Genomic DNA, 27,051 nt, shown 5'->3' with positions numbered 1-27,051 from the left:
CATGTACTGCTCTGTCTCTGTGTCCCCACCAGCTGTGGGGGACCAGCTGATAACAAAACCAAAACAAAACATTCACTCTTCAGAGCCAGTCTTGAAGGCACAGAACATAATATCCAGCATAAACAGAACACAGAAATAGGGATACAAGCATCATAACATCACCCTAGGACACCAGGCCACAGGGATGTGGTGCTGCTCCCAAATACAGGCTGTTCCCAAGGCCTTGTAGGAGAGATGGAGCAGCACAGCTCACCTGTGTGTGCTGTACTCCTCTGGGGCTGGACCTGTGATAGATGAGGTGATTCATCTGCTTCTCTTGTAGGCACTCCCCTACGTCTGCCTGCTGATTGCCATGCTTTTCTTCATCTACGCCATCATTGGGATGCAGGTGAGACAGACGTGTCCGTGTATCCCCCTGGCACAGACAGTGGCACTGACACGTCCCCAGTGTTGCACACAGGAGCCAGCGTTGTGTGCAACACTGTGCCAGGAGGGTGCTGAGGGTGGAACAGCTTCTCTGGGAGCGGCAGGGCCCTGGGGACACTGCCATGGCCTTGTTCAGTCCAGCTCCACAGCTGGTACCTTTGGAGCTGCGGCCCTGGGCGCTCAGCTGGGTGCCTGCCATCCATTTGTCCCTGTAGCTGTGCTGCTGTCAGTCTGTTTGGGTGCTCCCCTTTGGGGCCTGCCCTGATCTCCCAGCTGCTGGGGGGGTCTGCAGAGCAGGGGGAGGTGTCAGCTGGTGAATAAGAGGCATGTGAGCCAAACCCTTCAGCTCCACACGTGCTGCAGGGCTGGCTCGCCTCTGCTGTGACTAAATCCCATGCTGGAGATGTGACAAAGAATCCTCTGGGGATGTGGAGCTGCCCTGTGAGCTGCCACAGTACCCAGTGCCTCATTTTGGGGTGACAGAGGCCCCTGGCTTGTGCTGCTTGGCAGCTCTGCTGTTTAGGATCTTCCAGTGGCTGATTTTTGCCACCCTGTCCTACTCACCTGAGCAGCAGCTCCAGGTGTTCTCCTAAACAGCCACCATCTGACTCAGCCCCCCTCCCTGCTGGGTGGTAGTATTAGATTTATTTTTTTTAATTTTTCTTTTTTTTTTTTTTTTTTTTTTTTTTTTTTTTAACACCATTGTGAACGAATCCCCAAGCAGTAAAGTCTGTGGGCGTTATTTGAGCAAAATAGCTGGAGGCAGAAAATATTCTACAATTACACATTCCAAAAAACCTGTACAGGGAAAAAATACTCTGCAGTTGGTGTATTTTTAGGTTGAGGGAAAGGGGAATAAATATTTAACAGTAATAACAGCACATATTTCCAATTTGAGGCACTTTACTAATGTCTTAGCACAGCTTTTGCTGAGGATTGTTGTTAGATTCTTGCCCATGGTTTGATCTTTGCTGCCTCTCCTGGCCCTGCGGATGGTGGGGTCTGTCCCTCCATCCCTGAGCCCTTCTCCATGCTGTTTGCAGAGCTGTGCCTCACCCCAGCATCACAGACCATTCCTCCAGCAATGCAAAATCTCCTGGGAGTGTCCAGGAGTGTGACCCAGCACCCACCCAGGGCAGTGGGACCTTGTCCCTGCACCTCCAGTGTGGTTGGGGTCACTGGGTGCCATGTGGTGCTCAGATGGCATTGAGGGAGGGATGGATGGATGTGGAATGGTTGGACTCAGCTGATCCCAGGCCCTCCATGCTCCTGTTTCCATGGCAGCTCAGCCTCTCGCAGCCTTTGCAACCCACAGCAAATCCCTGCCAAGGAGAGCAGAGTCTCCTTCCCCCATGGCTGCCTGGCACCAGCTCCTTGGCACGCTGGCTGTGCACCAGCCTGTGTTTGCTGGGGCACTTTTTGTGCAATCACACAGTCAGAGGATGTTTTTGGTTGGAAGGGACTTGGAAGGCCACCTTGTCCAGCCCCGTGGCAGGGACATCTCCAGCTAGATCAGGTTGCTCAGAGCCCTGTCCAACCCAACCTGGAATGTTCTCAAGTGTAGGAGTGATGGTGGTAGGACAGTCAGGATGGATGGAGAACCAGAGATCTCTGAAGCCAGGGCTTGGAACTTGTGGTTTATTGCAAAGGGCCTGGGGGAAAGGCCCTGCTGGGAGCTGCCAGCCACAGCTCAGAGCAGGCCTGAGAGAAGAGAGGGGAGAGAGGATGAGAGAGAGAGTAAAAGAGGATAAGAGCATAAGAGGGTAAGAGAGCGAGGTTCCTGTTACAATGCCATAAATCTTCTTTTGTGCTGAATATTCTAATTCTCACTAACCAATCTAATACAAGATACAAATCCTATAGCATTTCCATACAGCCTATAAGAATCATTACATTACCATACTGTGTTACATTTTAAACCCTAAAAACTCCTCTTTGGGCCCCTTCTGCCAAGCTGTAGGGTCTGCTCTGACCCTTGGACCTGCCTGCAAGCAGAGGGTGTTGTTTCATCAAAAGGGGATTACCTTCAGCCAGCCACACCATTGTTTTCCAGTTGTTCAGTAACTGAGGTATCTCAAAGCTTGCTTTCATTTCAGTCTCACTTATAGTTTCTGTATTCTCAAAATCTTTTACCAGGCAATCACATTTATAAGGCTTTCCTGTTTCATCTTCCCCAACACTCAAGGACGGCAATATGAACATGCAGCTGCTTCCCTGGCTGACGAGCTCTTGCCTGAAGAGCTGAGCCCTTTTTCTGCCTTCTGCAGGTTTTTGGCAATATCAAACTTGATGAGGAAAGCCACATTAACAGGCACAACAACTTCCGCAGCTTCCTGGGCTCCCTCATGCTCCTCTTCAGGTGAGCAACCATGGAAAACTTTCCTCTGCATGCCAGAGATGTGTGTAATGTGGGCAGGTCACGGTGAGGTTTCTCCTGGGGGCATCCGTGCCACCAGGAGCTGCTGACAGGGCTGTGTTGGGGACAGGAGTGCCACTGGAGAGGCGTGGCAGGAGATCATGCTGTCCTGCCTGGAGGGCAAGGGCTGCGAGCCGGACACCACGGCCACGTCCGGGCAGAACGAGAACGAGCGCTGCGGCACCGACCTGGCCTACGTTTATTTCGTGTCCTTCATCTTCTTCTGCTCCTTCCTGGTGAGTTGCCTTCTCCTCTGAGGGCTCTGGGGATCCCTCTTGTCAGCCATCATGTCATCTTCCATCACCTTCCCACAATCACTCTTTCTCCTCTTCCCTTCTCTGCTCCCTCTCCCCCACTTTCCCTCCACTCTCTCCCTTCCCTTCTCTGCTCCCTCTCCCCTCACCTTCCTTTCTCTCTGCCTTTCCCCGCTTTGATTTAGATGCTCAACCTGTTTGTGGCAGTCATCATGGACAATTTTGAGTACCTGACACGGGACTCCTCCATCCTGGGCCCTCACCATCTGGATGAGTTTGTCCGGATCTGGGCAGAGTATGACCGAGCAGCGTGGTATGTAGCCAGCTCCTTCTCTCCCAGCCAACCTCTCAGAGCTGGTTTTAAACCAGGGTCTCTATGCTCTCCTACTGGAAGTTTAGTTCTCAGTGATGTCTGGGACAGTCAGGGGTGTGCTGCTGTCACCTGTGGTCATTGCAAGGGCAGCAGCTGGTTCTTGTGCTGGTTGGTGGCGCAGGCGTCTTGGGTGATGTTCAGTTTGCCATGGGGTGTTCATCCTGAGTGCTGGACATTCCTGCTCTTCCTCTCCTCCCTGCCCAGCAGGCAGATCCCTCTCAGCCTCCTTTCCTGTCCCCAAGCACCAGCTGGGAGCCTTTGCTCTGAGACTGGCTCCATCCCTTCCTCCCCAGCACCCACAGCCCCTGATAACAGCAGGGCTGAGCAGGGCTTGTTCCCACCACAGGGATCTGCTGGGTTCCCGCCAAACCACCTGCACAGGACCTTGTTTGGGGCGTGTTTGGGGAGCTGTGTCCTGTGCTGGCCAGCCCACTCACCCCTCTGAGGTGGGAGGGCTTTGGCTGCTGCACTCCTGCCCTTGCTGATGAGGACCTTGGAGAGCAGGGCTCCTGTTTGGAGGCACAGCCTGTTCCCAGCAGTAGTGGGGGCTCACAGGGTCCATACACACCCTGGGTTGGTAGATTTTGGCTCTGCTCCTGCTGCTGCTGCTGCAGAGGCCTTGCTCTCCATTGCTCCTTCTCCTCAGATGGTCCCAAGCATCCCTAGAGCAAAGGGGGACCTGTGTCAGCTCTGGAAATGTGTTTGCCCTTCACTCAGCCCAGCCCCACCCGGATGCCTTGTGTGGCCCCTTCCAGAGCCCAGGGGCTCCATGGGTCCATGATCCACCACTGCAGAGAGCCTGTGCCATCTTAACTCTTGGCCTTGGCACCCCCTCACACTCCCTTTGGAGACTCCTTGCCTTCATGTCCTGCCCTCAGGAGACCAGCCTCAGCCAAGGTATTTTTTTTATGCCCAATATCAGCTCCAAGCAGAGAAGGAGAGGAGGTGGAGCAGTGAAACTCCCAGCTGCTAGCTGCAGGGTGGCTCTTGGGGTGGGTTTCTTCACACTGGGCACTTGGTGGTGGCTGGTGGCCAGTTTGTGATGGCCCATGATGGAGCCACTATAAAACAAGCCTGAGCTGTCCTGTCCCTGTCATGTGCCCCTCTGATTCCCTGAGCAAGCCATGCTTGTAGCCAGTGCTTAGGGAACACAGGAGACAGTTTTGGCAGCCCTGGCCCCTGTGCCAGGCCAGGAATGGGTGAGTACATCCCAACAGCTCCCAGCACATCCTGACAGCACACGGAGCTCTCCTGGGGACAACACCCAGCACCAGGGGGGAGCAGGGATGGGGTTTGGGGTCTGGTTGGTTCTTCACTTCTGGCCAGCAATGGAGAGGGGATGGGAGAGGATGAGGAGGAAGAAACCAGAGGCAAAGGCGCCTGGGGTCGGACGGTGACGCCGCTCTTTGCCTCCCCACCTGGTTTCCCTCCCAGCTTGTCCAAGGATGCCCAGGAGGCTGCAGCAGCTGCACCTCAGCACTTCCACCCCACGCTTCCCCAGGGGCTCTGGGCTGGAGCAGAGTGGGGAGCTCAACATCCTGCACCCCCTCCTGCCAGCTCTGTGCCTCGGCTGCTTCCTGGTCCCCGCGGTGCCGGAGGATACGGCCGTATCCTGGGATGGCTGCATCTCGGCAGATGTGCTTCCCTGGGAGGAAAGGGGGGTCTGTGTGTGTCTGGGGAGGTTTGCTTCTCATAATGTGCACCCTTGGCAGAGCTGGGCTGGTGGTCAGAGCACAGGAGTGGACTGGAGAGCCACAGCCAGGTGCCACAGCCAGCAGCTGGTCACATTATCCCTCCCTGTCTCAGGTTCCCCAGATCTTGGAGGCACGAGTGGCTCAGCTGCCAACCCCACTGGGACCTCGTGGCTCTCAGAGGGTTGGCTGTGTGAGGACAGGGGCTCTGGTGACGTGATGGGGCACAGCTCCATGGCTTAGAACTCCACCAAGCTGCAGGCTCACTCTGTGTAAAATCCCGCCAGGCCCAGGGGTCAGGGGCACAACGAGGAGGGGTCACCACCAAAACTGTCCTTCTCCAGGGTGAGGATGGGACAGTTTGAGGAGATAAGAGCCAGCTCTCATGGTGGAAAAGGCAGTAGCTGATGCTCACAGCTTTTTCTCCTCTCTGGGTCTGACAGAGCCAGAAGGAGAAGAGCTGGGGGTCTTGCCCCACAGACAGCCCCAGCATCCCCCCGTTAAGCTCTCCACCCTCCCCTCCACCCTCTCAGTGTCCTATTAACCCACCTGTGCTTCCTTTGCAGCGGCAGGATCTCGTATAAGGATATGTACAAATTAGTACGGGTGATCTCGCCTCCTCTGGGCCTAGGAGAGAACTGCCCCTACAGGGTGGCGTGCAAGGTTTGCCTCCCAGTCCTCCGCCACAGCCTGGCCACGGGACACACCATCCACCCCGCTCCCTGCTCCACTGCCACCGCGCCTCCCCAGGGAACCCTGACCTTGCTTTCCTCCGAGTTTAAAGAGGTCCACTGCCTCCCAGAGCCAGCAGCTGTTCCCCTGCAGGGGAGGCATCAGGGGACTCAGAGCCTCCTGGCGTGGGTTGTGACAAATTTTGCCCCCCAGCAAAGCCCCCCAGCCCCGGTTCCAGTGGTGCAGAGAGCCCCGAGGGGCACCAGCCCAAATGCCACCGCCTCTGCTCGACACCTCCAAGCACCTCACGGGGGGACAACGAGGGTTTGGGAGGGTATTGTTGGGGACTTTGCTGTTGTTTTGGACAGGGAGGATGAGGAGGTGACCCCTGTCCCTGGAAGATGCTGTGCTGTACCCAACAGCCCTGTCCTTGAGGGTGGCGCTTGGCAGGACAAACAGTCACGTCTCTGAGGAGTGGGACTCTTTCTAGGCTTGCACAAAGCTGGCTGGATCTCCCTGGGAGATGGTGACACCTCTGGAGCTTGGCAGCTCCTCTCCCTTGAGCTCAGCTCCTGGCTCCTGGCCTGTCAGGATCTCCAGCTGGTCAGAGTGAACTCAAGAAAAGTTGGAAAGTCTCTTTTCTTAGCTTGGCGCTCAAAGAAGGAGTCAGGGCTCTTCATTCCTCAGTCTTAAGGTTGTTTATTTTATCTTGTCCATAAAAAAATTTCTCTTGGCTTGCTGAGGTCAGCTCAGCAAGTATACTATTGTATACTAAAAACTACTAGTACAATATTTACAATTACTTTCCAACACCTATCACCCATGTTAGACAGTGAGCTTCTACTCTAAACCAATCTAAAAGTGCCAACATCACAGCAGAAGATGGAGGCCAAGAAGAAGAAGGAGAAAGGCTGGACACACCTAGTTCTTTCCATCTTGCGTCTTGAACTTCCATACCAAAGACTCTAAAATCTACTTTTCTACTCTGTGATAACTTCACTAATATTCTACTTAAACTGTTGTGGCCTGCTGATCTTCATACAAGGTTGGTAATTTGCTCCACGGGTCATAATCAAACCCACAGGCATCTTGGGCTCTGTGCCAGGGTCTCTGAGACCCCTGGCAGAGTCTTGGCTGCTCAGGACAGCCAGAGGGATGTCCTGGGTCCTGACACTGGCCCTGAGTCCAGGGCAGCGATTTGGTCTCCTCGTGTCTCTCTGACTTGAAGGGTTTTTTAAAAAAAAAATTATTTTGGGGTGACACTTGAGCAAAATCCCACATCTGCTGCATTCTCTGAAGTGCCATGACACCTTTGTCTGTGCCTGTGCCACAAAAGGATGAATCACAGAGCTTGCTCTTCCTCCTGCATCCCTCATGGCTCCTGAGGTGCACAAGGGAGTTCAGACAAGCCCAGTCCTGGCTCTTGCCTCTGCAGAGGAGGAGGGTTCCTTGCTGCAGCGTGGTGCAGTCACCACATCCTTGTGGAAACATCAGGAAGGCTTTCCTTCCAGGTGCCACCCCTGGAACAGCTCTGTCACCCTCCACAGCTGGGTGTGGGGATGGTTTTGCCAGAGGCAAAGCAGCACAAAGAACACAAGGCCTGGATGATTGGTCACCTCGTTTAGGAAGATGGATTTGGGAACGGGAGATTTCTTGCAAGAATCTCAGATGAGGTCATCTGTTCCAGGAAGGGCTTCTTGGAGTCTTGCTTCTCTGCTGATGCTTCCTTGGAAGAGGGAGTCTCAGAGCAATCTGATTTCTGCTGGCTGTGGATGGGCAGAGCAGTGAAGGTGGATAAATGCAGGGAGAGGAGGAAGCAAAGAGTGCTGAGAACAGCTTCCGTTGTCATGTGGGAGAGACATCCCCATCCCCATCTCTACCTTGTGTTACCTCAGTCTCCTCCTCCCTGTGCAGGAGATATTTCAAGAACAGGAGATTTTCAGGAGTTCCTATTGCCCTGGAACAATTCCCAAAAGATTGGAAAAAAAAAAAAATTCCATGTGGTTGTTGCATCTTGCCAAGATCCCAAAACACCAAGTCAGCTTGCAGACACCTTTCAGTTCAGTGAGCCTGCCAGGTGAATGCTCCACAGATGATATCCCTATGAGGTGAAGATAACTTCATCTCTTCCTGAATTTACTCTCACAGCACTCCTGCTGCTCCCTTCCTAACAGACTGTGGGGCACAGCACTTATTTCCTAACCACAGGAGGAAGATGTCCTGTCTCCCATTTCCTCCTCTGCCACTCACAGGCTTCTCTCAGGCCAAGCCATTAATGCCTGGTGGTTTTACAGGGTTTACAGAATCACAGAATAATGAATAATTTAATCCCTGGTGGCCACCTCGTGCTGTAGCCATGGGTCACATCTCTGTCCAGACACGGATGGATGGGTCAGATCCCCCATCCTGGGTGTGCACCAGCTCTTGGGAGTCATCCTGATGCCTCAGATTTGAGCTTTTATATTTTTCAGATTCTGTGCTGCTTTAGTGTGTGGGTCTGGGCTTCCTATCAGGGGATGGTGAGCTCTGTGCACAGAGCAGGGAGACAAAACAATTCCTGCTCTAGCTGGGGACCAAGGACAAATGATCCAAATCTCAGGCCCAAGAGCACAAACACCGTGGGCTGGAGAGAGAAAAACAAGAAGGATGGGACTGCAAGGGCTAAAGCTGTAACTGGACAATTGACTCCAATGTGCAAATGGAGCAGAACTTACAAAAGTGAGAGACGATGTCACTGAGGATCCATTTTTTGTGACCATTTTGGTTCATCTTGGGTGCAGCCCTGGCTGGGCTCTTGTGCTGCCCAAGGTGGATCCATTGAGGCCTTTAATAAATTCCTGCTTTATTCTTTAGCTCTGTCCAACCCCTGTTCCAGCTCAGCCTTCCCAAGACATCGATCCTGCTCAGATGAATTTCATTCCCTGTGCCTGCCTGTGCTTCACTCTGTGGGGAAGTGGTGTCTGGGCACAGCTGTGCTGCTCAGAAAGCTCCAAGATCTCTGCTCTGAGGAGCAGCAAAGTGTGGAGTTCTCATGGGATCCCTCTTGGTCACTGATGCAAACTCTTCCTTTCATGGACTCCATTCCTCCTTGGCTGTGTGGAGAATCTCAGGCTGAAAGGCAGTGCCTGTTTGGTGCTGGGTTCCCCAGAATTCCCCCTGCCAGGAAGGATGGCTGGAAGATCACTGTCTTGCTTCCTTTTTTGCACTGAATTCATGCATGAAAATTGCAGCCACCTCATCCTGAGCTGGTGCTCATCCAGCCCTGCCAAGGTGCTGTTTGTGGACTCCTGGATGTTTCCTCTTGATCCTCCTGCTCATCATTCTCCAGAGCTCTTATCAACCATCTTTTGGTGTGCCTGCACCCCAAACAGCTCCTGTCACCAGTTCTGTTCACACTTGAAATGTCAGGAATTATCTTGGTAGGAGCCTTTTTGACCAGGGGGCTGAGAAGAGACCTCATCTCCCCTTTCCACACTGCTCTCAGCACATTCTAGGGAAGAAGCCAAGATCCCATGGGGATCCTTAATTTTTTATCAGTGCCCTCTCTCCCAGCTGAGATGGGGTCCTGTCTGGCAGTGAGGGTGGATGCCTTTGGTGTCACAAGGTGATTTGACCATCCCAAACCTCGCAGTGGCAGGATGGGGTCCTGGCACGAGGGGAAGAAGAGGTGAGCAAGCCCAGGATCCCTGGGAGATGTGGATGTGCAGAGAGAGGGAGGCACAGCCCAGCTACCCCAGCCTGGGGTGGCCAATCTTTGGTGGCATTCTTTGCTCAGCAATCCCAGGCAGGTCCTTAGGGAGCAGAGGAGTGCAAGGAGGGGAGGAGGGAGGGAAATCCCACCCTAACTGCTCCCATGGGGAACCCAAACCAACCCCAAATGTTGGAAGGCCCAAACAGCTGCCTCTGCTGAGACTCTTTAAACTCCAACCTGGTGGAACTTGCAGCCGCATGTGGGAGAGAGCCAGGGCGGGAGCATGGCATGCCCAACTTTTCCTCCCGTTTTTTTTGTTCCAGCCGATTCAGCATGCCTTTTTTTGCACTGCTGCATGGTGGGGAAGTGCTCCATCCGCAGAGCCAGACGGAAGCAACTGGGCATCTTCCTGTGACAAGTGACCCTGGCCCACTGCCTTCTATGCAAGATGCTGCCTCCCAATTGCATAGACCCCACCAGCTGGGGATACACAGCCTTTGGCTATGGGTTAGGTGGCCATGCCAAGCAAATACCAGGCACCCCCCCGGGAGGGAAGAGGCTGCAGAGGCCACGGAGCGCCGCGGTGCAAGGCACCCTTATCTGCAATAACCCATGGCTCGAGTGCCGTGTATCTGATTTATACCACTCGCACACAGCCCTGGAACCTGTGGGACGAGGTGGGGGCTCGTGGAGGGCTTTAGCAGAGGGGTTCAGAGCACAGGACTCGTCCCAGGCTGGTAGCGAGACAGGCACTTGAGGCCAGCAGCAGAGAGGAGAGGGGTGAGTCGCTTTCTGCCAGCATTCCTGGGTCTGTGTGAGCAGTGCTATAAATCCACATCAGGACAGTCTCTCATGTATGATTTGCCTTGATTAACGGGTTTCCTGTTCTTTTCCTGTTTGTCCGTTTGTTTTTTCTTTTTTTTTTTTCTCTCCTGTTTTTTCCTGTACTATTTTTCCGTTCGTACGTTTTTGTTTTTTTTTTTTTTCCGCTCTCTGGGAATGCCTCCTCTCTCTGCATCTCCCTCCCTCCCCTTCCCCCTCCATGAGCAGTGGCCGAATCCATTACACTGAGATGTATGAAATGCTGACTCTTATGTCACCACCGCTAGGCCTCGGCAAGAGATGTCCTTCCAAAGTGGCCTATAAGGTAGATCAACCCTTCCTTCTCTGGGGGTCAGAGCCCTGCAGGAGCCGGGCCACAGCGGGAGGTGGGGAGCTGGGGACTTGTTGGGGTGTCCAACGTGTTTGGCTCACTCCTGGGGAGCCTGCTGTGCCCACAGGAGCCCTGGCCACGCTGGCTGGTCCCCAGTGTGTGACAATGACAGCTCCAGGGGAAAAAGAGGATCTAGTGTGGAAGTGGGAGGGCTGCAGGAAGTGAGGTGAGGCCACAGTTTGGAGGGTGAGATGTCCACAGGAGTTTGTGGCCAGGGCCTTGGAACCATCCTGATCCAACTGCAGAAGCCCATGGAGATGGGAAGCAGGTGGGCAGTGGGGACAAATCCCAAATCCCACAGGAGCAGGCCTGCTCTGCGTGAGGAGCCAGGACCATCAGCAGGGGCTCTCTCTTTCTCTTGTTTGTGCAAGGCAAAGCCAGAGGCCTACCAAAGGCAGCTCTGAGTTGTCCCAGTGTGCCCACAGGAGCCCTGGCCATGCTGGTTGGTCCCCATGTATGTGACAGTGACAGCTCGAGGGGAAAAGGATCAGCACTAGTGTGGAAATGGGAGGGCTGCAGGAGGTGAGGTGAGGCCACAGTTAGGAGGGTGAGATGTTCTCAGGAGTTCATGCCCAGGGGCTTGGAACCATCCTGATCCCAGCCGGTGCAGAAGCCCGTGGAGATGGGAAGCAGGTGGGCAGTGGGGACAAATCCCAAATCTCAAATCCCAAATCCCATAGGAGCAGGCCTACTGTGTGTGAGGAGCCAGGACCATCAGCAGGGGCTCTCCAAGCCCTTTCATTGCTTGTGCAAGGCAAAGCCAGGGCCCTTCCAAAGGCAGCTCTGAGTTGTCCCACCTGGAGTGGTGGCTGTCAGTCAGGTCCCAGCTGCAGATCAGGATCATGGATCAGGAGCATGGGAAGCCATGGAGCATGTGCAGTGGGACCTGTGTGGCTTTCTGAGGGCAGCAGCTGCCAGGACCAGGCCCAGAGCTACAGGAGGATCTGTTGTTGAGGAGGAAATTGGGGTTTTTCTTGGCCTTTTAGCAGGGATTGCACAAAGAGATTCCTGCACACTTCCAGACACGCTTCCACCCTCTCAGGCTCTCACAAGCATACATCCACCATCACACTTCTCTAGGGGGAAAAAAGAGAGGCTTGAAAGCAGGAAAGGGATGTGAGAAGCTGGGTGAACAGGAATGGGCAGGGAAGGGCTGACCCAAGGTATTCACAAAGCAAAATATACTCTCTGGAAAGTGGATCTGGTCACTTCGGTCTGCACCCCGCCTTGCCAGGGTGGGGAAGGAGCATGGCGTGTCTAACCTGCCTTGGTTGCCCTTTTCTCTTTCCTTCTGCACTTTTTCCACCCTCCCCTTTCCCTTCCTTTCCCTTCCCCACCCATGGATAATTTGGAACCCCCCTGCATGTGCTGGCAAACTTCATCTCTGAAAGACGCAAAAAGGGAGTGCCAGGATGTAGCATGCTAGAGGAATATCCAGCCCATCTCAAGTCCCTGGAGGTTAGGGACCCTCCTCTCCCCTGCCCCAGCTGGGAAGGGTTGAGAGCTGGAAAGCCAAACCCCCTGGGAACGGAAACCTGAGCCCGCCTCCCCTCCCGCGCATCCCACATGCCCGCATCCCTGATGGATGGAGTGTGTCTTCCCAAAAAAGTGCCGGGGGCTGCTGTGGCACATGGGGAGGGGGGCTCAGGGGCCGTTCCTGGGGTGCAGGAGGAGCCCTGGAAGGCAGTGAGCCGGTGTCCTGGGGTGGAAGGAGCCGGGGAGGTGGGGGGTCTGGTGGGGTGATCCTCGCCCTTCTTTTTTGGCTGTGCTGTTTTGACACTCCTTGTTGCTTTTTATTTTTTTTTAATTTATTTATTTTTTTAATTTGGATTCTTTTTTTTTTTTCCCCACCCCCCTTTTTTTGTTTAATGTTTAATTTCTTTTCCTCCAGCCTGGTCGATGTGTTTTTCGATATTGTTTTCCGTCCGCTGTTTTCTTCTCTCTCTTGCGCAGAGACTGGTGCTGATGAACATGCCCGTGGCCGAGGACATGACAGTCCACTTCACCTCCACCCTCATGGCCCTCATCCGCACGGCCCTGGACATCAAAATTGCCAAAGGTAACGCCTGTGTCACAGAGGGGCACTCTGAAACCCTTTGCAGACTGCTCATGGTCCTTTTGTGGAATCTCAGCATGGGTTTGTGTTGGAAAGAGCCTTGAAGATCATCCTGTCCCACCCCTCATCCCACAGCTCCCACCACCCATCCAGCCTGGCCTTGGACACTTCCAGGGATGGGGCATCCACAGCTTCTCTGGGCATCACCACCTTCTGAATTTCTTCCAAGTTCAATCTACTCTCACTCAGCTTAAAATCCTTCTTCCTTGTCCTACAGCCTCACAAAAAAGTCCCCTTTTTCTTCCTAATATCCAAGCTCAATCTATCCTCACTCAGCTTAAAATCCTTGTTCCTTGTCCTATCACCTGGCAAAAAAGTCCCTTCCTCAGTGGCTGGGCTGAGGACCTAACAGCTACTTTGGGATTAAGAGCCTTGATGCACACAGATGGGAGCAAGTACATTGAACAGGCACATTTCTGCCACTTTCTGTCAAAAAAAATCTGTTTCTTTAGGAAAGGGGTAGAGAATTCTTCATCAGAAGCTGTTTCTAGAGAAAAGAAACAGCTCAATGTCCACTGTGTAATGGAGGAGAGAGAGAATTCCCCTTTCTCCCCATGTAAAAAGCCAAACCAAGGATGGGAAAGACGTGCTAGGCTTCCTGAGGCTGTGGGGAAAAGAAACCTCTCTGTCTCTCAGGGAAGATAAAATGTTCAGAGTAGGAAAACCTCCTTTGTTGTTGTTACTGGAAAGGCTGTGATTCATCAGATCAAAAACTTCCTGCAGAAACATGGCATTTTCAATAAAACATCCCCTGGGAACAGCTCAGCTATTGGGAGAAAACCTAACCCAGGGTGAGATGTCATCCAAAGCCCAGTGCTCAGACAGCAAGGATGGGTTCAAACCCCTCCAGCAAAGCAGAGATTTGAACCTGGGTGTCCTACAGCCCACCAAAATTGCCCCTGTGCTTGGGTGGCTCTGCTGGGGCACATTGGCAGCTTCTGGTGCTCCTGGGGCTTGCTAAGCTCAGCAAAGCCCTGGCCAGAGAACTCTGCTCCCCGTGCACAGCCTCACTGAGCATTTCTGGGTTTACCAAGCAGAGCTGCTCTTCCACCAGCGCATGATCTGCTCACCAGCACAAGGAAAGTGGGGCAGCAGCAGGTGTGTGTGGGCTGGAGTGGGATGGGAGCTGCAGAGACGGACCCAAGGCAAGCTTGAAGGTGGCAGCTTTGAGTGGGAGGGCAGGGGATGGGGAGATGGAGGCACATATGGAGGGGATGGGGGGAAGGTTACCCTGTGGGAGCAGGAGACCAGGCTGGCTGATGCAAGGTGGCCCTCCCAGCCCAGAGAGATGAGTGCTGAGGTGGAACCTCACCGCAGGATGGGAAAGGGGGGCTGCTTGGACCCTGGTGCTGAGGTTTGATGTGTCTGGGCCGGTTTTGCTCCCTGCTCTTGAAGGTGGTGCAGATTGGCAGCAGTTGGACTCCGAGCTTCAAAAGGAGATCCTGACCATTTGGCCTCACCTCTCCCAGAAGATGCTGGACCTGTTGGTACCCATGCCAAAAAGTGAGTCTCTGGGGGGGCTGTCATTGCCTTCAAACTCCCCTCATCCCCACAGCAACTTCTTCCCAAAGGGAGGTGGGGACTGGCCAGACCCATCCCCGGCTCAAGGAGAAGTGGAGAAGGGTTTGTTTTGCCTTGTTCTGCCTCTTTCTGATTGGGAACTCTCTGGAAAAGCCCCCAGTTTGCAGGGATCTGCTCCTGCCAAAGCCACAGTCTCCTGTGAATGCTCTCTGGAGCACAGCAGGGAGGGAGGCTGAGCACACCTGATGAGATGATGAGGATGTGTGCCTTGGTGGATGAGGGTGATGATGATTTCAAGCCATCTTCATCTATTTTATCCCCACGGGGAGTGTCTGGGTGCTCAGCACTCTTTTTTTAGAGTGATGACAAGAGTTTGAGGGTCACCAGGGTATCCCAGAGCAGGGCTCTTCCCAAGATCCACATCAGTGCCTTATCTTACAACACAAGTGACCCCATTTTGTTCCTTCTCATGCTCCCAGCCTCTGACCTGACTGTTGGGAAAATATATGCAGCCATGATGATCATGGATTACTACAAGCAGAGCAAGGCCAAGAAGCAGCGGCAGCAGCTGGAGGAGCAGGTGAGGCTCAGCCAGGGCAGGACACGGATGTTCAGATCACCCTCTCTCCTTCTCAGCCCAAACATGCAGTCAGCTAGGGTGAAAACAACAGCTCAGGTTGGGGTTGGGGACTACAATGTGTGTCTGTGGTCATCCTCAGTCCCTGACAGGGAGCATGAGCACGGTGCCCTCTTTTTCTGAGTTGTGAGAGCTTGGCTGGGGAAGCACTGGGTGCTCATCCAGGTTTCCTGCAGGCTCAGTTTCTTCCTTTCCCCAATGCAGAAGAATGCCCCCATGTTCCAGCGCATGGAGCCATCCTCTCTGCCCCAGGAGATCATCTCCAACGCCAAGGCTCTGCCGTACCTCCAGCAGGACACCCTCTCGGGCTTGTGAGTGCTGCCTTGCCACTTTCTTGCTCCTGCAGCCCCTCTTTCCTTCTTGGAGCTGGCACTGGGCTGCAGAAAGGGTTAAATTGCTGCTGGGAGCAGGGGGGAATCTCCTGGCACAAAGCTTTTGCAGGACTCCAGGTACCTGGTGTGTGTCAGCATCGCCAGCAGCAGCCAGGGTGGGACAAGGGAATGGCCAGGGGTCTGTGGATGCTCCTCCTGCAGGAAGGGTGAAGCTGGACCCCAGGAGCTGTTGAGTAGTGCAGGGTCACTGGGAGATTCCAGCACCCTGGCTGGTGTGAATGAGCTGATAAGGGTTTCTGTCACTGCCCTTGGGATGTCCCACTGCTGCTGCAGGACTTGGGGCACTGCTGTCCCCTCCTGCCTTGGGGCACCACTTCAGCTCTCCAGGGAACTTGATGCTTGCTCAAACACGGGGTCTCAGCAGCCTGGGGGGGCAGGCAGGGGACTCCCCAGCTGCAGGAGAGGTGATGCCAGGGTGGTGGGATCACCTCCCTGAAGCTGGGCTGTGTTTGCAGGAGCAGCCGAGGTGGGTACCCCTCGCTAAGCCCGCTCTCGCCACAGGAGATCTTCCAGCTGGCGTGCATGGATCCAGCCCAGGAGCAGTTCCAGGAGCACCAGTCTCTGGTAAAGTCATGCACTGCTCCTCTGCAGCCCCAGCGTGGATGCTGGTGGGCACGGGGAGGTGTGGGGAGCGAGCACAGCTCAGGGATGGCAGCAGATCCAAAACGGGACAAATATCCCTGGATGTCCTGGCACTGGGGACACAGCCATGCCTGGACCTGCCCTGACCCGTGGGGCCAGGCAGCGCAAGTGCTTTTGGGGTGAGAGCCATGACCAATGGGCTGCAGTAAAATATCCTTCTCTCCACAGGCTATTTTTTCCACTGAGCACTCATGTCAGTGGGTTACCCCGTGCTGAGTGATGGTATCTGATGTTTTCGGATTTTGTGTCCATTTTGTTGTCAGTGATGCTGTCCCCAGTCCCCCCAGCCAAGGTGTCAAACTGTCTCCAGCAGGAGCAGCCCTCCCTGGCCTCCTGTCTGTCTGTGTGTGTATATATATATATCTCACATATTTATATATATCACACATCTCTATATATCACACATCTCTCTATGTCTGCGTTCCTGCGCCACCCGGCGCAGTGTGGCACCACCCTGTGTCCCCAGCCTGTGTCCCCAGGGTCTGCAGCTCTGTGTCACCCGTGTATGACACAGGCAGGTGTCCCCTGCCTCGGCCACCCCAGCCACATGGGGAGGGGGCACATCAGACCCCCCTACCCCCATAAAGTCACCTCCCAGTGACCCCTCCAGGGTCACTCTGTGCCCATCTCCCTGACACCGTGAGTGAACATGAACATCCACAGAGTCCCCCAAAATCTGGGAATTAACCAAAGCATTTAAGTGCTGTGGGCAGTGTGTGCTTTTTTAACAGGGATGTGGCCAGGAAGACTTGTTTTTGAAAATCCTATCCATTTGTCCCTTTGGAGTTAAACCCTGAGCAGTCAGGGTGCCCCCAGGCCCAGGCAGGGTTTGCACTGTCACTGTAGAGGTGCAAGGGCAGCTGGCCATGAAGCACCACATCAGGGCTCACCTGGGCACTGTGCACTGGAGGGTATTTTTCAGTGGCAATGTGATGAATTCTACTGGCTTAGACTCTGTTTTTCATAGAATCATCAAATAGTTTGGGTTGGAATGGACTTTTTAAAGCTCATCTATTTCCAACCCTCCTGCCATGGGCAGGGATGTCTTCAGCCGGATCAGGTTGCTCAGAGTCCCATCCAACCTGCCCTTGAACACTTCTAGGGAGGGAGAATCCACCACCTCTCTGGGCAACCCGTGCTAGTGTTTTACTACTTGATTTTGGCCAACTTAAATTGTGTCCCTGGCTGAGCAAGCAGGGCTGTCCCCTGCCAAGAGGGCCAAAGCAGCGTGCTGCCCTGCTCCAAGCCCATCCCAAGAGCTTGGCTGTGTGTTTATTTCCAGGAGCCAGAGGTTAGGGAGTTTCAAAGAGTGCAGCCCTCTAACCGTGGCAGCTACCTTCCCGTGGACACTCAGGACCACGCTGTCTCTGGGAGGGCCTCCTCCATGCCTCGTCTCACTGTGGATCCCCAGGTAAAACCAAGCAAAGTCCCCACAGGTGATCAAAGCCTGCCAGATAAGGCTGAGGCTTCTCTGTGCTGAGCCCTGTGGCATTCCCAGCACCCTGACACCGGAGCTTCTCCCCTTCTTTGGGTGCTGCACAAGCAGGAGAGCTGCTGGTGCCCTACAAGGGGGATGCTGGCAGCAGAAAGCAGCCTGGGGGATCCCTCTCCAGGCTCGTGGGGGAGGTCCAGGATCATGTTGTCCCCCTCCTTTCCTGCAGCCCTGGGCACTGGCTGAGGTTTGAGGAGCCCCAGCCCAGCTGTCAGAGGACCACAGGTGATGAAAAGCCTCTCTGTCCTTTGCCATCGTCCCAACACGTGCTCTGTCTGTCCAGGGGAACCCAGGCCACGTCTCACCTCCTCATCTGTCTGCCTGGTTTCTCTGTTGTTCTGTCCTGTGCTCAGCCTCCCCCCAGACACAGATGTTTTTTGGGGTTTGGTGTTTGCTGTGAAGTCTCTGGCTCTGCTGTCTCACCTTGGTGCAGGCACCAAGTCCTGGTGTGGCACTTTGTGAGGGTGTGAAGACAAAGGGAGGCTTCGTGTCATGGGCTTTCTTGGTCATTCAGCAGCAAAGGAGAGGACAAGAAGGAGGGGATGGGAGCAGGAAAGGAAAGAGGAGATGGAGAACAGCCTGAGGCTGCAGTGGCAGAAAGCTGCTAGAACTAAGCAAAGGAAGTATGGAAGGAGGTGATGTTTTCCCCATAACATGTGAAAACACAGGGTGTAATGAGGGGAGAAGGTAGGAAGGAGAAGCATGGGAGGCAGGAAGAAAAGGAAAGGAAGAACAGCATGAGTGGGGAGATAGATAGGGAATGAGTGCAGGGAAAGGGCTGGGGATGTGGGAATAAAGGAAGAGTAGGGAGGTGTGTGGAAAAGTGGTGGCAGCTGGAAAGATGAACCCAGAGCAAAGGGCACCGGGGGACCTCTCTCTCCCAACAATCTTTTCAAGGATTGCTCCTCCTGACCCTGCTTTCCCAGTGGGGAGGGATGCTGGGGAGGCAGCAATGCTGTGTGCCCTCTGTGTCCCCACACAGAGCAGGAGGTGCTGCTGCTCTCCCCCAGCCCCTGGGCTTGGCTCTGCCCGTGCAGCACAGCTCCAGCCCGCTGGGGAAGGGCAGCCCACGAGCTCCAAGGCCAAACCCCCCTTTCCCACCCCTGCTTTGTGCAGAGGTTATCTGGGGGGGCTGTTCTCAGGCTGGCTGCCCCCCACCCCAAATTTCCCCATCCCACGGCGTGGCCATCCCCGTGGCTGGGGGTGAACGGATCCCTCGTGTCCCCCAGCCCTGCCTGGCTCTAATGCTGTCCCTGGCTGGCCGGGGTTGCTTGCAGGTGGTGACAGACACCAGCTCCATGCGGAGATCCTTCTCCACCATCCGGGACAAGCGGCCCAACAGCTCCTGGCTGGATGAGTTCTCCATGGAGCGCAGCAGCGACAACACCTACAAGTCCCGCCGGCGCAGCTACCACTCCTCGCTCCAGCTGTCCGCCCGGCGCCTCAACGCCGACTCGGGTGAGCCCAAAAACACCCCCAAAAACCCCTCCAGAGCTGAGCTGCTGCAGAGGGGTGGTGCTGGGGACTGACCTGATGGGGGTGTCCTGCAGGCCACCGGTCCGAGGGGCACCGCTCGGGCAGGGAGCGGGGCCGGTCCAAAGAGCGCAAGCACCTGCTGTCCCCGGACATCTCCCGCTGCAACTCCGAGGAGAGGAGTCCCCAGGCACAGGAGGAGTCACCAGAGCGGCGGCGCGAGTCACGGTCACCCAGCGAGGGCAGGTCACAGACACCCAGCAGGCAGGTGGGTGACAGGGATCCCTTCCTAAGTGTAAAGGAAAAATGGGAAGATAAGCCCCAGTTCTGGGAGGTCTGAAACATCTCATCTCCTGGTAGTGGCATCTCTGTGTCTCCTGAGCACCCTGCAGAGTATTTGGGGACAGGGTTGGATGTCATGCTGATCCTCTTGCTGCTATGGCATCCGCTCCCTGCCAAGGTCAGGTGTGCTAGCCTGGAGGTGCCTGCTTGAGTGAGCCTGAAGCCACCCATGGAGATGCCACCCATGGAGATGCCACCCATGGCGAGCTGTCAGCTCTTCCTAGGGTGTGTTTGGGAGGGCTTTTTCTATTGACCATCAAGAGCATGGAATCATAGAGTATCCTAAATTGGAACAGAGCATGAGGGTCATTGAGTCCAGCTCAGAATCCCACCATGTGCCCAAGAGCATTGTCTGAAAGCGTTTTGAGCTCTGTCAGTCCTGGTGCTGTGACCACTTCCTTGGGGAGCATTTTCCAATGCCTGACCACCCTCTGGGTGAAGCACTTTTTCCAAATATCAAACCTAAACCTGCCCTGGCACAGCTTCATGCTATTCCCTTGGGTCCTGACACTGGTCACCAGGGCCATCAGTGCCTGCCTGTGTGCTTCTCTTTGTGAGGAAGACCACGATGAGCTTGTGGGGCAGGGATGGGACAGAATGGCCCTCTCAAGACAGAGGCAGCTTCCACGGGTGTTGTGGTCTTGTGAGGTCCCCAGGATGAGGTGAGAGATGAGAATTTGACTTCATATTCTTAGAAGGCTGATTTATTATATTATTATATTATATTAAAAAAATTATAACCTAAAACTATACTAAAGAAACAGAAAAGATACATCAGAAGGCTAAAACAAGAATGCATAATAAAAACCCGTGACAGACCAGAGTCTGACACAGCTAGACTGGGATTGGTCATTAAGTTAAAACAATTTATATGCTGGGTAAATGATTCTCTCAATCACATTCCAAAGCAGCAAAACATGGAGAAGCTGAGGCTTCTCATCTTTGCCAGAAGGAGAAATCCCGGCTAAGAGATTTTTCACAAAATAAAGGCAAAAAAGCTCAGGATGTGGGGAGAGTGTGGGGGTGTTCTCAGGAGTCTCAGGACAAGGGAAGAGACAAGAATCTTGACTCCATGTTTCAGAAGGCTGATTTATTATTTTATGATAGATATTTTATTAAATGATATATTAAAAGTATACTAAAAAATAGAAGAAAGGATTCCATCAGAAGGCTAGCAAGGAATAGAAATGGAAAGAAATGATAATAAAATCTTGTGACTGACTAGAGAGTCCGAGACAGCTGGACTGTGATTGGCTATTAATTAATGAGAGCAATCAAAGATGCACCTGTCACATTCCACAGCTGCAGAAAACCATTGTTTACCTTTCGTTCCTGAGGCCTGTCAGCTTCTCAGGAGAAAAGATCCCAATGAGAGGATTTTTCATAAATATGTCCGTGACATGAGAAGGGTGTGGTGTGGTGTGGTGCAGTGTGATGTGTGGTTATCACATACATCTTTTATGAAAAATCTTTTCCTTAGGATTTTTCCTCTTGAGAAGCTGAGAGGCCTCAGGAACAAAATGTAAACAATGATTATCTGCTGCGGTGGAATGCAACAGGTGCATCTGTTATTAGACTCATGCAGTTGTTTCTAATTAATGACCAATCACAGTGAGCTAGCTCGGACAAAGAGTCCAAGCCACAAGCCTTTGTTATCATTATTTCTTTTTCTATTCTTAGCTAGCCTTCTGATGAAATCCTTTCTTCTATTCTTTTAGTACAGTTTTTATATAATATATATATCATAAAATAATAAATCAGCCTTCTGAAACATGGAGTCAGATCCTCGTCTCTTCCCTCTTCCTCGGACCCCTGTGAACACAGTCACATGCAGTGCAGTTTGGTGTGGTGTGGCCTGGATTGGCTTCCACCACAAACACCTGAGAAATCCAACAACTTTCCACTCCTTCCCAAACTCCTACATTACCCCTACTAGGTCTCATTCTGGCCACAACTGCAAAATCCACCCAATTCGGCCTCTACCCATGACTCTCAGCTGCTACAGAAGGACCAACCCCCACATCCACACTACTCCACTCCGGCACAATAGTAGTAGCCAGAATAGTCCAGTGTAGTGTGGTGTGTGGTTTGGTGTGGTTTGGTTTGGTGTGGTGGTACTGTGCCAAGAAGAGCTCAGGGGAGGATGAAGACAGCCACCTCCTCTGGACCCCCCTGAGCTGAGCTTTACTCTGTATGTTTCACAACACCAAGGACCAAGCCCACATGACCTGTGGTAGGGACTGCTTTTATCCTGCCTTTCACTTTGGGCAAATTTCCCTTTATTTCCCAAACGCTGACAGATCTGCTTTTCACTTCTCTGGCTCATGAAGTGATAAAAAGTTTTTCAGTGGGAAGTGTGGAGTTCCAGGAGATGGCCCAGCTTTAAGAGCACTTCCCGAGTGTGGTGTGGTGTGGGTTGGTGTGATGTGCTGTGGTTTGGTGTGGTGTGCTGTGGTTTGGTGATGTGTGGTGATCGTTGGTGTGGTTTGCTGAGGTGTGATGTGGTTTGGTGTGGTGATGTGTGGTGTGGTGAGGTGTGCTTTGGTGTGGTTTGGTGTGTGGTGCTGCCTGCATTGCCCACGGTGTCCCGCTGCCTTGTAGGGCATGGGCTCCCTGAGCGAAAGCTCCATCCCCTCCATCTCGGACACCAGCACACCCCGGCGAGGCCGCCGCCAGCTGCCGCCGGTGCCCCCCAAGCCGCGTCCCCTGCTGTCCTACGCCTCCATGCTGCGGCACGCCGGGGACACCTCTCCCCCGGCCGACGAGAGCGAGGGTGGCTCTCCGCTGCTCTCCTCCAGCCTGGATCCCAGCGCGGCCGGCCCGGCGGAACCTTCCAGCTCTCCGGCGGCCAAGCAGAGCCGGCAGTCCACGCCGCAGCGCTACATCTCGGAGCCCTATCTGGCACTGCACGACGACTCGCACGCCTCAGACTGCGGTGAGGAGGAGACGCTCACCTTCGAGGCGGCCGTGGCCACCAGCCTGGGCCGCTCCAACACCATCGGCTCGGCGCCGCCGCTGCGGCACGGCTGGCAGATGCCCAACGGGCACTACCGGCGGCGGCGGCGAGGTGCGGCGCAAGGCGTCATGTGCGGGGCCAGCATCGACGTGCTCAGCGACACCGAGGAAGATGACAAGTGCTAGAAGCTGCCCCTCTGTCCCCCCGAGCCTCAAACCCGCGCCCCGACCTCGCCTCGGCTGCCCCCCATCCATCCCGCCCTGCCCTTCTCCGATGCATGCTCTTCGCCGCGCCTGGGAATGAAACTGAAAAACCAAAACCAATCGCAGGGGGAAAAAAACAAAAAAACAAAACAAAGCAAAACAAAACAACCAACCAAACAAAAAAAGCCCCCACCCCAAACCGACCGGAAAGGAGAGAAAAAAACCAAACCACAATGAAAAAGAAAAGAAAAGGGAAAAAAAGTCTTTGTGCAAAAAAAAAATTAAAATCTGTTGAGTTTCGGTTATTATTATCACTTTTTTTTCTGCACAGAGAAGCATTTGATGGGCAGCAGAGCGGCCCGGCCGGGTTGGTGTGTTGGGGGACAAAGGAGAGCCCTCCCCGGCCGCAGCCCCGCTCCCTGCCCCAAGGGGATCCCCAGGAAAGTTCATCCCGAGGGATTTTCTGCTCCCTATGGCCAGAGAGTCCCAGAAAAGGGATGCAAGGGACCCATTCCCTTTGCTCTGTTGCTTGGGCTTGTGCTGCTGTGGCTTTGCACTTCCCTCCCGAGGGTCTCATCCTGCCTGGAAAAGGGGCAGGATGCGACCGTGCGGGCAGGGATGAGGGGCTGGGATGCACCCAGACAGAGCAGAGCAGCTGTGGCTGCCAGAGGGGGCAGAACTGGTTTGTACTGGGGGTGGGGGGCTCAGTGCTGCCGGATGTACCCTGTGTCCCACCGACATATATTTATTTATATACGGAGAACTCTAGGTGTGCCTGTGTGTGTATATAACGGGGTGTGTGTGTGTATATATATTTATATGCTGTATATATAAAGATATACACATACATAGATTTGTTTTAATCACCTGACAGTGCTGGCCAGCCCCTTGGGGCTCCTGCTGCCTGCTTTGGTGGGGGCAGGACTGAGCCTCCCCAGGGGGCTGCTGTACAGAGCATTGGGAATGTCACCTTGCTCCCTCTCCCAGGTGTTTCCAGCGCTGGGCATTGCATTTTCTCTCTCAGAGATGGCTGCGGCAAGGGCTCCTTGGGCAGCTCGGTGCCTGCAGGAGGGGGATGCCCAAGGGATGAGGACAGAGCTGCCCCAGGGAGAAGGCAGTGCCGAGGGGGTGATGGCAAACCTCTCTCTCAGAGGTCTCTTTGCTTGTTTTCCCAGGAAAAGAAGAAATCCATGCGTGCAGGGGAGTGAAGATGTTTTGAGTGCATGATGTACCTTTAAGATCTTTCCTCTGGGCACAGGCATTGGGGTTTGGCACAAGCCCTGCCTCAGTTTCCCCTGCAGCCATGGCCTGTGCCCTTTCTGGGGGCTGCCATGGGGGGCTGGCTGTGCAAACCCCATGGCCCCAGTGTGGGAGCAGGAGAGTGCCCCACTGGGGAGGACAGCTGGGGAGACATTGGGAAGGAGCATTGTCCTGAGCAGGGAGGCTCAGCCCTCCTGCAAACACTGACAGTGCAGAACAGAGCCACCTTCCAGCTCCAGTCATTAATTAATCTGCTAATTAAGTGCAGTCAGCTCTCAAGGATCCATGCAGTGGGTGCAGTGCTGCGCCCAGGGAGGTGCTGCTGGTGGCCTGTGCTGATGGGTGGCTCACCCTGGTGAGCAGTGCTGTGTTTCTGCTGTGAGCTGTGTCTGGTGTCAGCCCCAGTGTGGTCTGGGGAGCTGGAGGGTGCTGTGCCTTTGGAGCCTCAGGGAAGGGTTTGTCCTGAGGGCTGGAGGATGCTTGGTGTGTTTGGACTAGGTGTGGTGGCCCTGGGTGGCGATGGGACTGGGGATGGGCAGGTGAAGGCAGCACAGCCTCACCCTGCCCTTCCTCCTGCCCACTGCTTTGCTTTGCTGCAGGTTGTTGTGGTCTGGGTCTCTGGGGCTGTTCTCCAGCTGAGCAGCACCTCTGGCCTGGCTTTGCTTTGGTCCTGGATAGCTCATTGCCTTCTCCTGATGGGAAGATGCACCAAGTGCCCTGCTCCTGCATGTGCACACCATGTCCTGACCGCTTTGTTAGCTCCCCTCAGGGAGCTCTGCTTTGTGAGAAGCGAATCCCAGTGGCTCTGAAGGCTTCCAGCTCCAGGGCTTGTGCATGGACCAAACCCCCCCTTTCCCATGGCCAAAGTGCCCCCTGTGCCCCCTTAGAGGGCCCAGGGCTCCTCCTGCCTCCAGCGGTCCCTGATGCTGGGGGACCCCTCTGCTGTTTCCCAAACCTGCCCAGGGATCAAAAACTCCACAGGCTCAGATCCTGCATACCCCCTCTGTCTCCATGGGACAAACCCTGTCCCATGCATCCCTGGGGAAGGTCCCTTGGTGGCTGGGGACACGGGCACCTCCTGTCCCCTTCCAGCCTTCCATGAGCCGTTCGTGGCTTCACCCCGAAGCCTGCGGAGCTCTGGGATTTGGGAGAGCCGGGTCTGGCCGGGGGCAGGGGAAGGCGATGCCGTACCTGCTCTAAATATAGGTGTCGGTATCGTCTCCTTCTAAATGCGGAAAGGTGTCTGACAATGCGCCGGGCTCTGAGTAAGAGCCCGCGGAGGGGAGGGAGGGTAGGAGGAGGCGGCTTTTTGTGTCTGTGCCTGGCGGGTGGGAGGGAGGCAGCGATGCTCTCCGAGCGGGGGCACCTTCCATGCGATTTCCAGCTTTTTGGGCGCTTTTCTTTCCCCCAGCCCCGAGCATGGGGCCGGCCAGCGGTGTTGGTGCTGGTGGCACAGGATGGGGCACAGCCACCGCCCGAACCGCAGCTCTTTGGCATGTCAGCCCTGTGTTCAACTAACGTACAGAAACTGTGTGCGACACAACACAGCCCCTTTTCGCCCAGAAAGGGCCCGAAACTGCCCCGTTCTGCCTCTCCCGGAGCAGCCGCAGCGCTGGGGACAGGAGGGGACACGGTGGCGCCTCCACAGCGCGTCTCTGAAACCAAAAACACCCCCCGGGAGAACCACGGGAGAGCCGAGGGGGGGAACCGAACCGGCCCCGAGGCACCACTGCAGCCCGTGCCTTGCTTTTCAAGGCGCTGGACTGGGCTTTGCCGCTGTGCAACCTCTCCTCTGTGGAATTCGGGACATTTCCGCGGCCTCCCGGACACCAGGATTGTGCCACTCGGAAGCAGGATGGGCACGGAGGGATGGATTTCAATCTCTGCCTGCAGAGGACATGCCCTGGGTGGGCAGGAGTTCACCAGGGGCGTGCAACTGGTTCCCAGTTGGGCGCTGGGACTGGATTGGAAGCCCTGCAGATCTCCTGGCGGGGCTGTGTGAGGAGGGGTGGCAGCCCTGGCACACAGAGCCCAGCTGTGCCATCCTCCTGTCCCCCCAGGCGTGGGGCTGGTGTCTCTCCTGGGGAGGGTGGGAGATGCTCTGCCTTCATCCCCCAGGCTCTGGGGTGGGATGTTGTAACATAAAGCTGCTCGTTGGGACCCGAACGGGGAACCGAGCTGACCACCAACAATGTACAACTCCTCAATGTTTTTTGTCAAAAGGAAAGAAAAATAAAACCTTGTTGTAAAGAACTGCTGCAGGCTTGGTCTCATTGGCACCCACCCGGTGCTGGGGGGGCTGTGGGGACTCTGGGTATTGTCATGGACCCCTGAAAATGTCCCCATGGCAGGGAGGGGGAGGTACAGAGCCTGTGCTGGCACTGCCATCATGTGGGGGGCTCTGGAGGAGAGGGGCAGGGAGGATATTTGAGATATCCTGGGCTAGCTGTGGCTCTGACCTGGCTGCTTCCAGATGCTGGGCTCTGGGGGAGCTGGGAGGGCCAGGGCCAGGAGCCTGAGGAGCTGTTGGTGGTGGCACTGCAGCAAAGTGGCCAGGGGAAGTCAAGGGCATCACGGTGACACGGTGTCACTGCAGGAATGGTGTCACTTTGGGTGCCCCCCCGTGCCTTGGGGGCATCCAAAGAGCTTGGCCACCCCTCCATGCCTGCATTCCAGAGGTGCCAGGGCGCTGCAGATGCTGTTGCCTGCTCCAAAGCTTGTGGGTGAGTTGTCAAGCAAAGATGCTGAAGTCACATCTTCCTTTTTTTGTTAAAGCATGAAAAGCTCTCCAGCAGCCAGAGGTGAGGCAGCAGCCTGTGGCAGCCTCCAGGCTGAGCTGGGGTGACAGGGATGCTTTGTGGCTTCTCAAGAACACTCTCCTTCTTTCCCTGTACTGTGCCAAGAAGAGCTCAGGGGAAGATGAAGGCAGCCACCTCCTCTGGACCCCCCTGAGCTGAGCTTTACCCTGTGTGTCTCACAATACCAAGGACCAAGCCCACATGACCTGTAGTAGGGACTGCTTTTATCTTGCCCTTCACTTTGGGTGAATTTCCCTTTATTTCCCAAACACTGACAGATCTGCTTTTCACTTCTCTGGCTCATGAAGTGATAAGAAGTTTTTCAGTGGGAAGTGTGGAGTTCCAGGAGATGGCCCAGCTTTGAGAGCACTTCCCGAGGCGATGAATGCAGTGACAGCCCAGCAGTTTTTCCAGGCTGGGAAGTGAGTTCCCATTTTATAGCCAAAAAAGTGATCTGCAGTCCTGACTGTGGGGAAGGCTCTG

At 54.7% G+C, this 27,051-nt stretch overlaps 1 protein-coding gene across 1 annotated transcript in view; it reads left to right on the top strand.

The window, feature by feature from the left end:
• Window positions 1–25,022, top strand: part of CACNA1E (calcium voltage-gated channel subunit alpha1 E) — a 104,681-nt gene extending 79,659 nt beyond the window's left edge. The window contains exons 36-48 of the mRNA XM_059477931.1: window positions 323–388; window positions 2,694–2,785; window positions 2,913–3,078; window positions 3,282–3,409; window positions 10,574–10,670; window positions 12,690–12,795; window positions 14,248–14,355; window positions 14,853–14,953; window positions 15,215–15,321; window positions 15,858–15,966; window positions 18,814–18,994; window positions 19,087–19,277; window positions 21,953–25,022. Of these exons, the coding sequence (XP_059333914.1) occupies window positions 323–388; window positions 2,694–2,785; window positions 2,913–3,078; window positions 3,282–3,409; window positions 10,574–10,670; window positions 12,690–12,795; window positions 14,248–14,355; window positions 14,853–14,953; window positions 15,215–15,321; window positions 15,858–15,966; window positions 18,814–18,994; window positions 19,087–19,277; window positions 21,953–22,492 (1,992 nt within the window). The 3' untranslated portion in view covers window positions 22,493–25,022. The remainder of the gene's footprint in view (window positions 1–322; window positions 389–2,693; window positions 2,786–2,912; window positions 3,079–3,281; window positions 3,410–10,573; window positions 10,671–12,689; window positions 12,796–14,247; window positions 14,356–14,852; window positions 14,954–15,214; window positions 15,322–15,857; window positions 15,967–18,813; window positions 18,995–19,086; window positions 19,278–21,952) is intronic.
• The last annotated feature ends 2,029 nt before the right edge of the window (window positions 25,023–27,051 follow it).

Source organism: Ammospiza nelsoni, chromosome 9 (genome assembly GCF_027579445.1).
Source record: "Ammospiza nelsoni isolate bAmmNel1 chromosome 9, bAmmNel1.pri, whole genome shotgun sequence".
NCBI lineage: Eukaryota > Metazoa > Chordata > Aves > Passeriformes > Passerellidae > Ammospiza > Ammospiza nelsoni.
The sequence above is the reverse complement of the archived record's forward strand: the minus strand, read 5'-3'. Positions and strand labels throughout refer to the sequence as shown.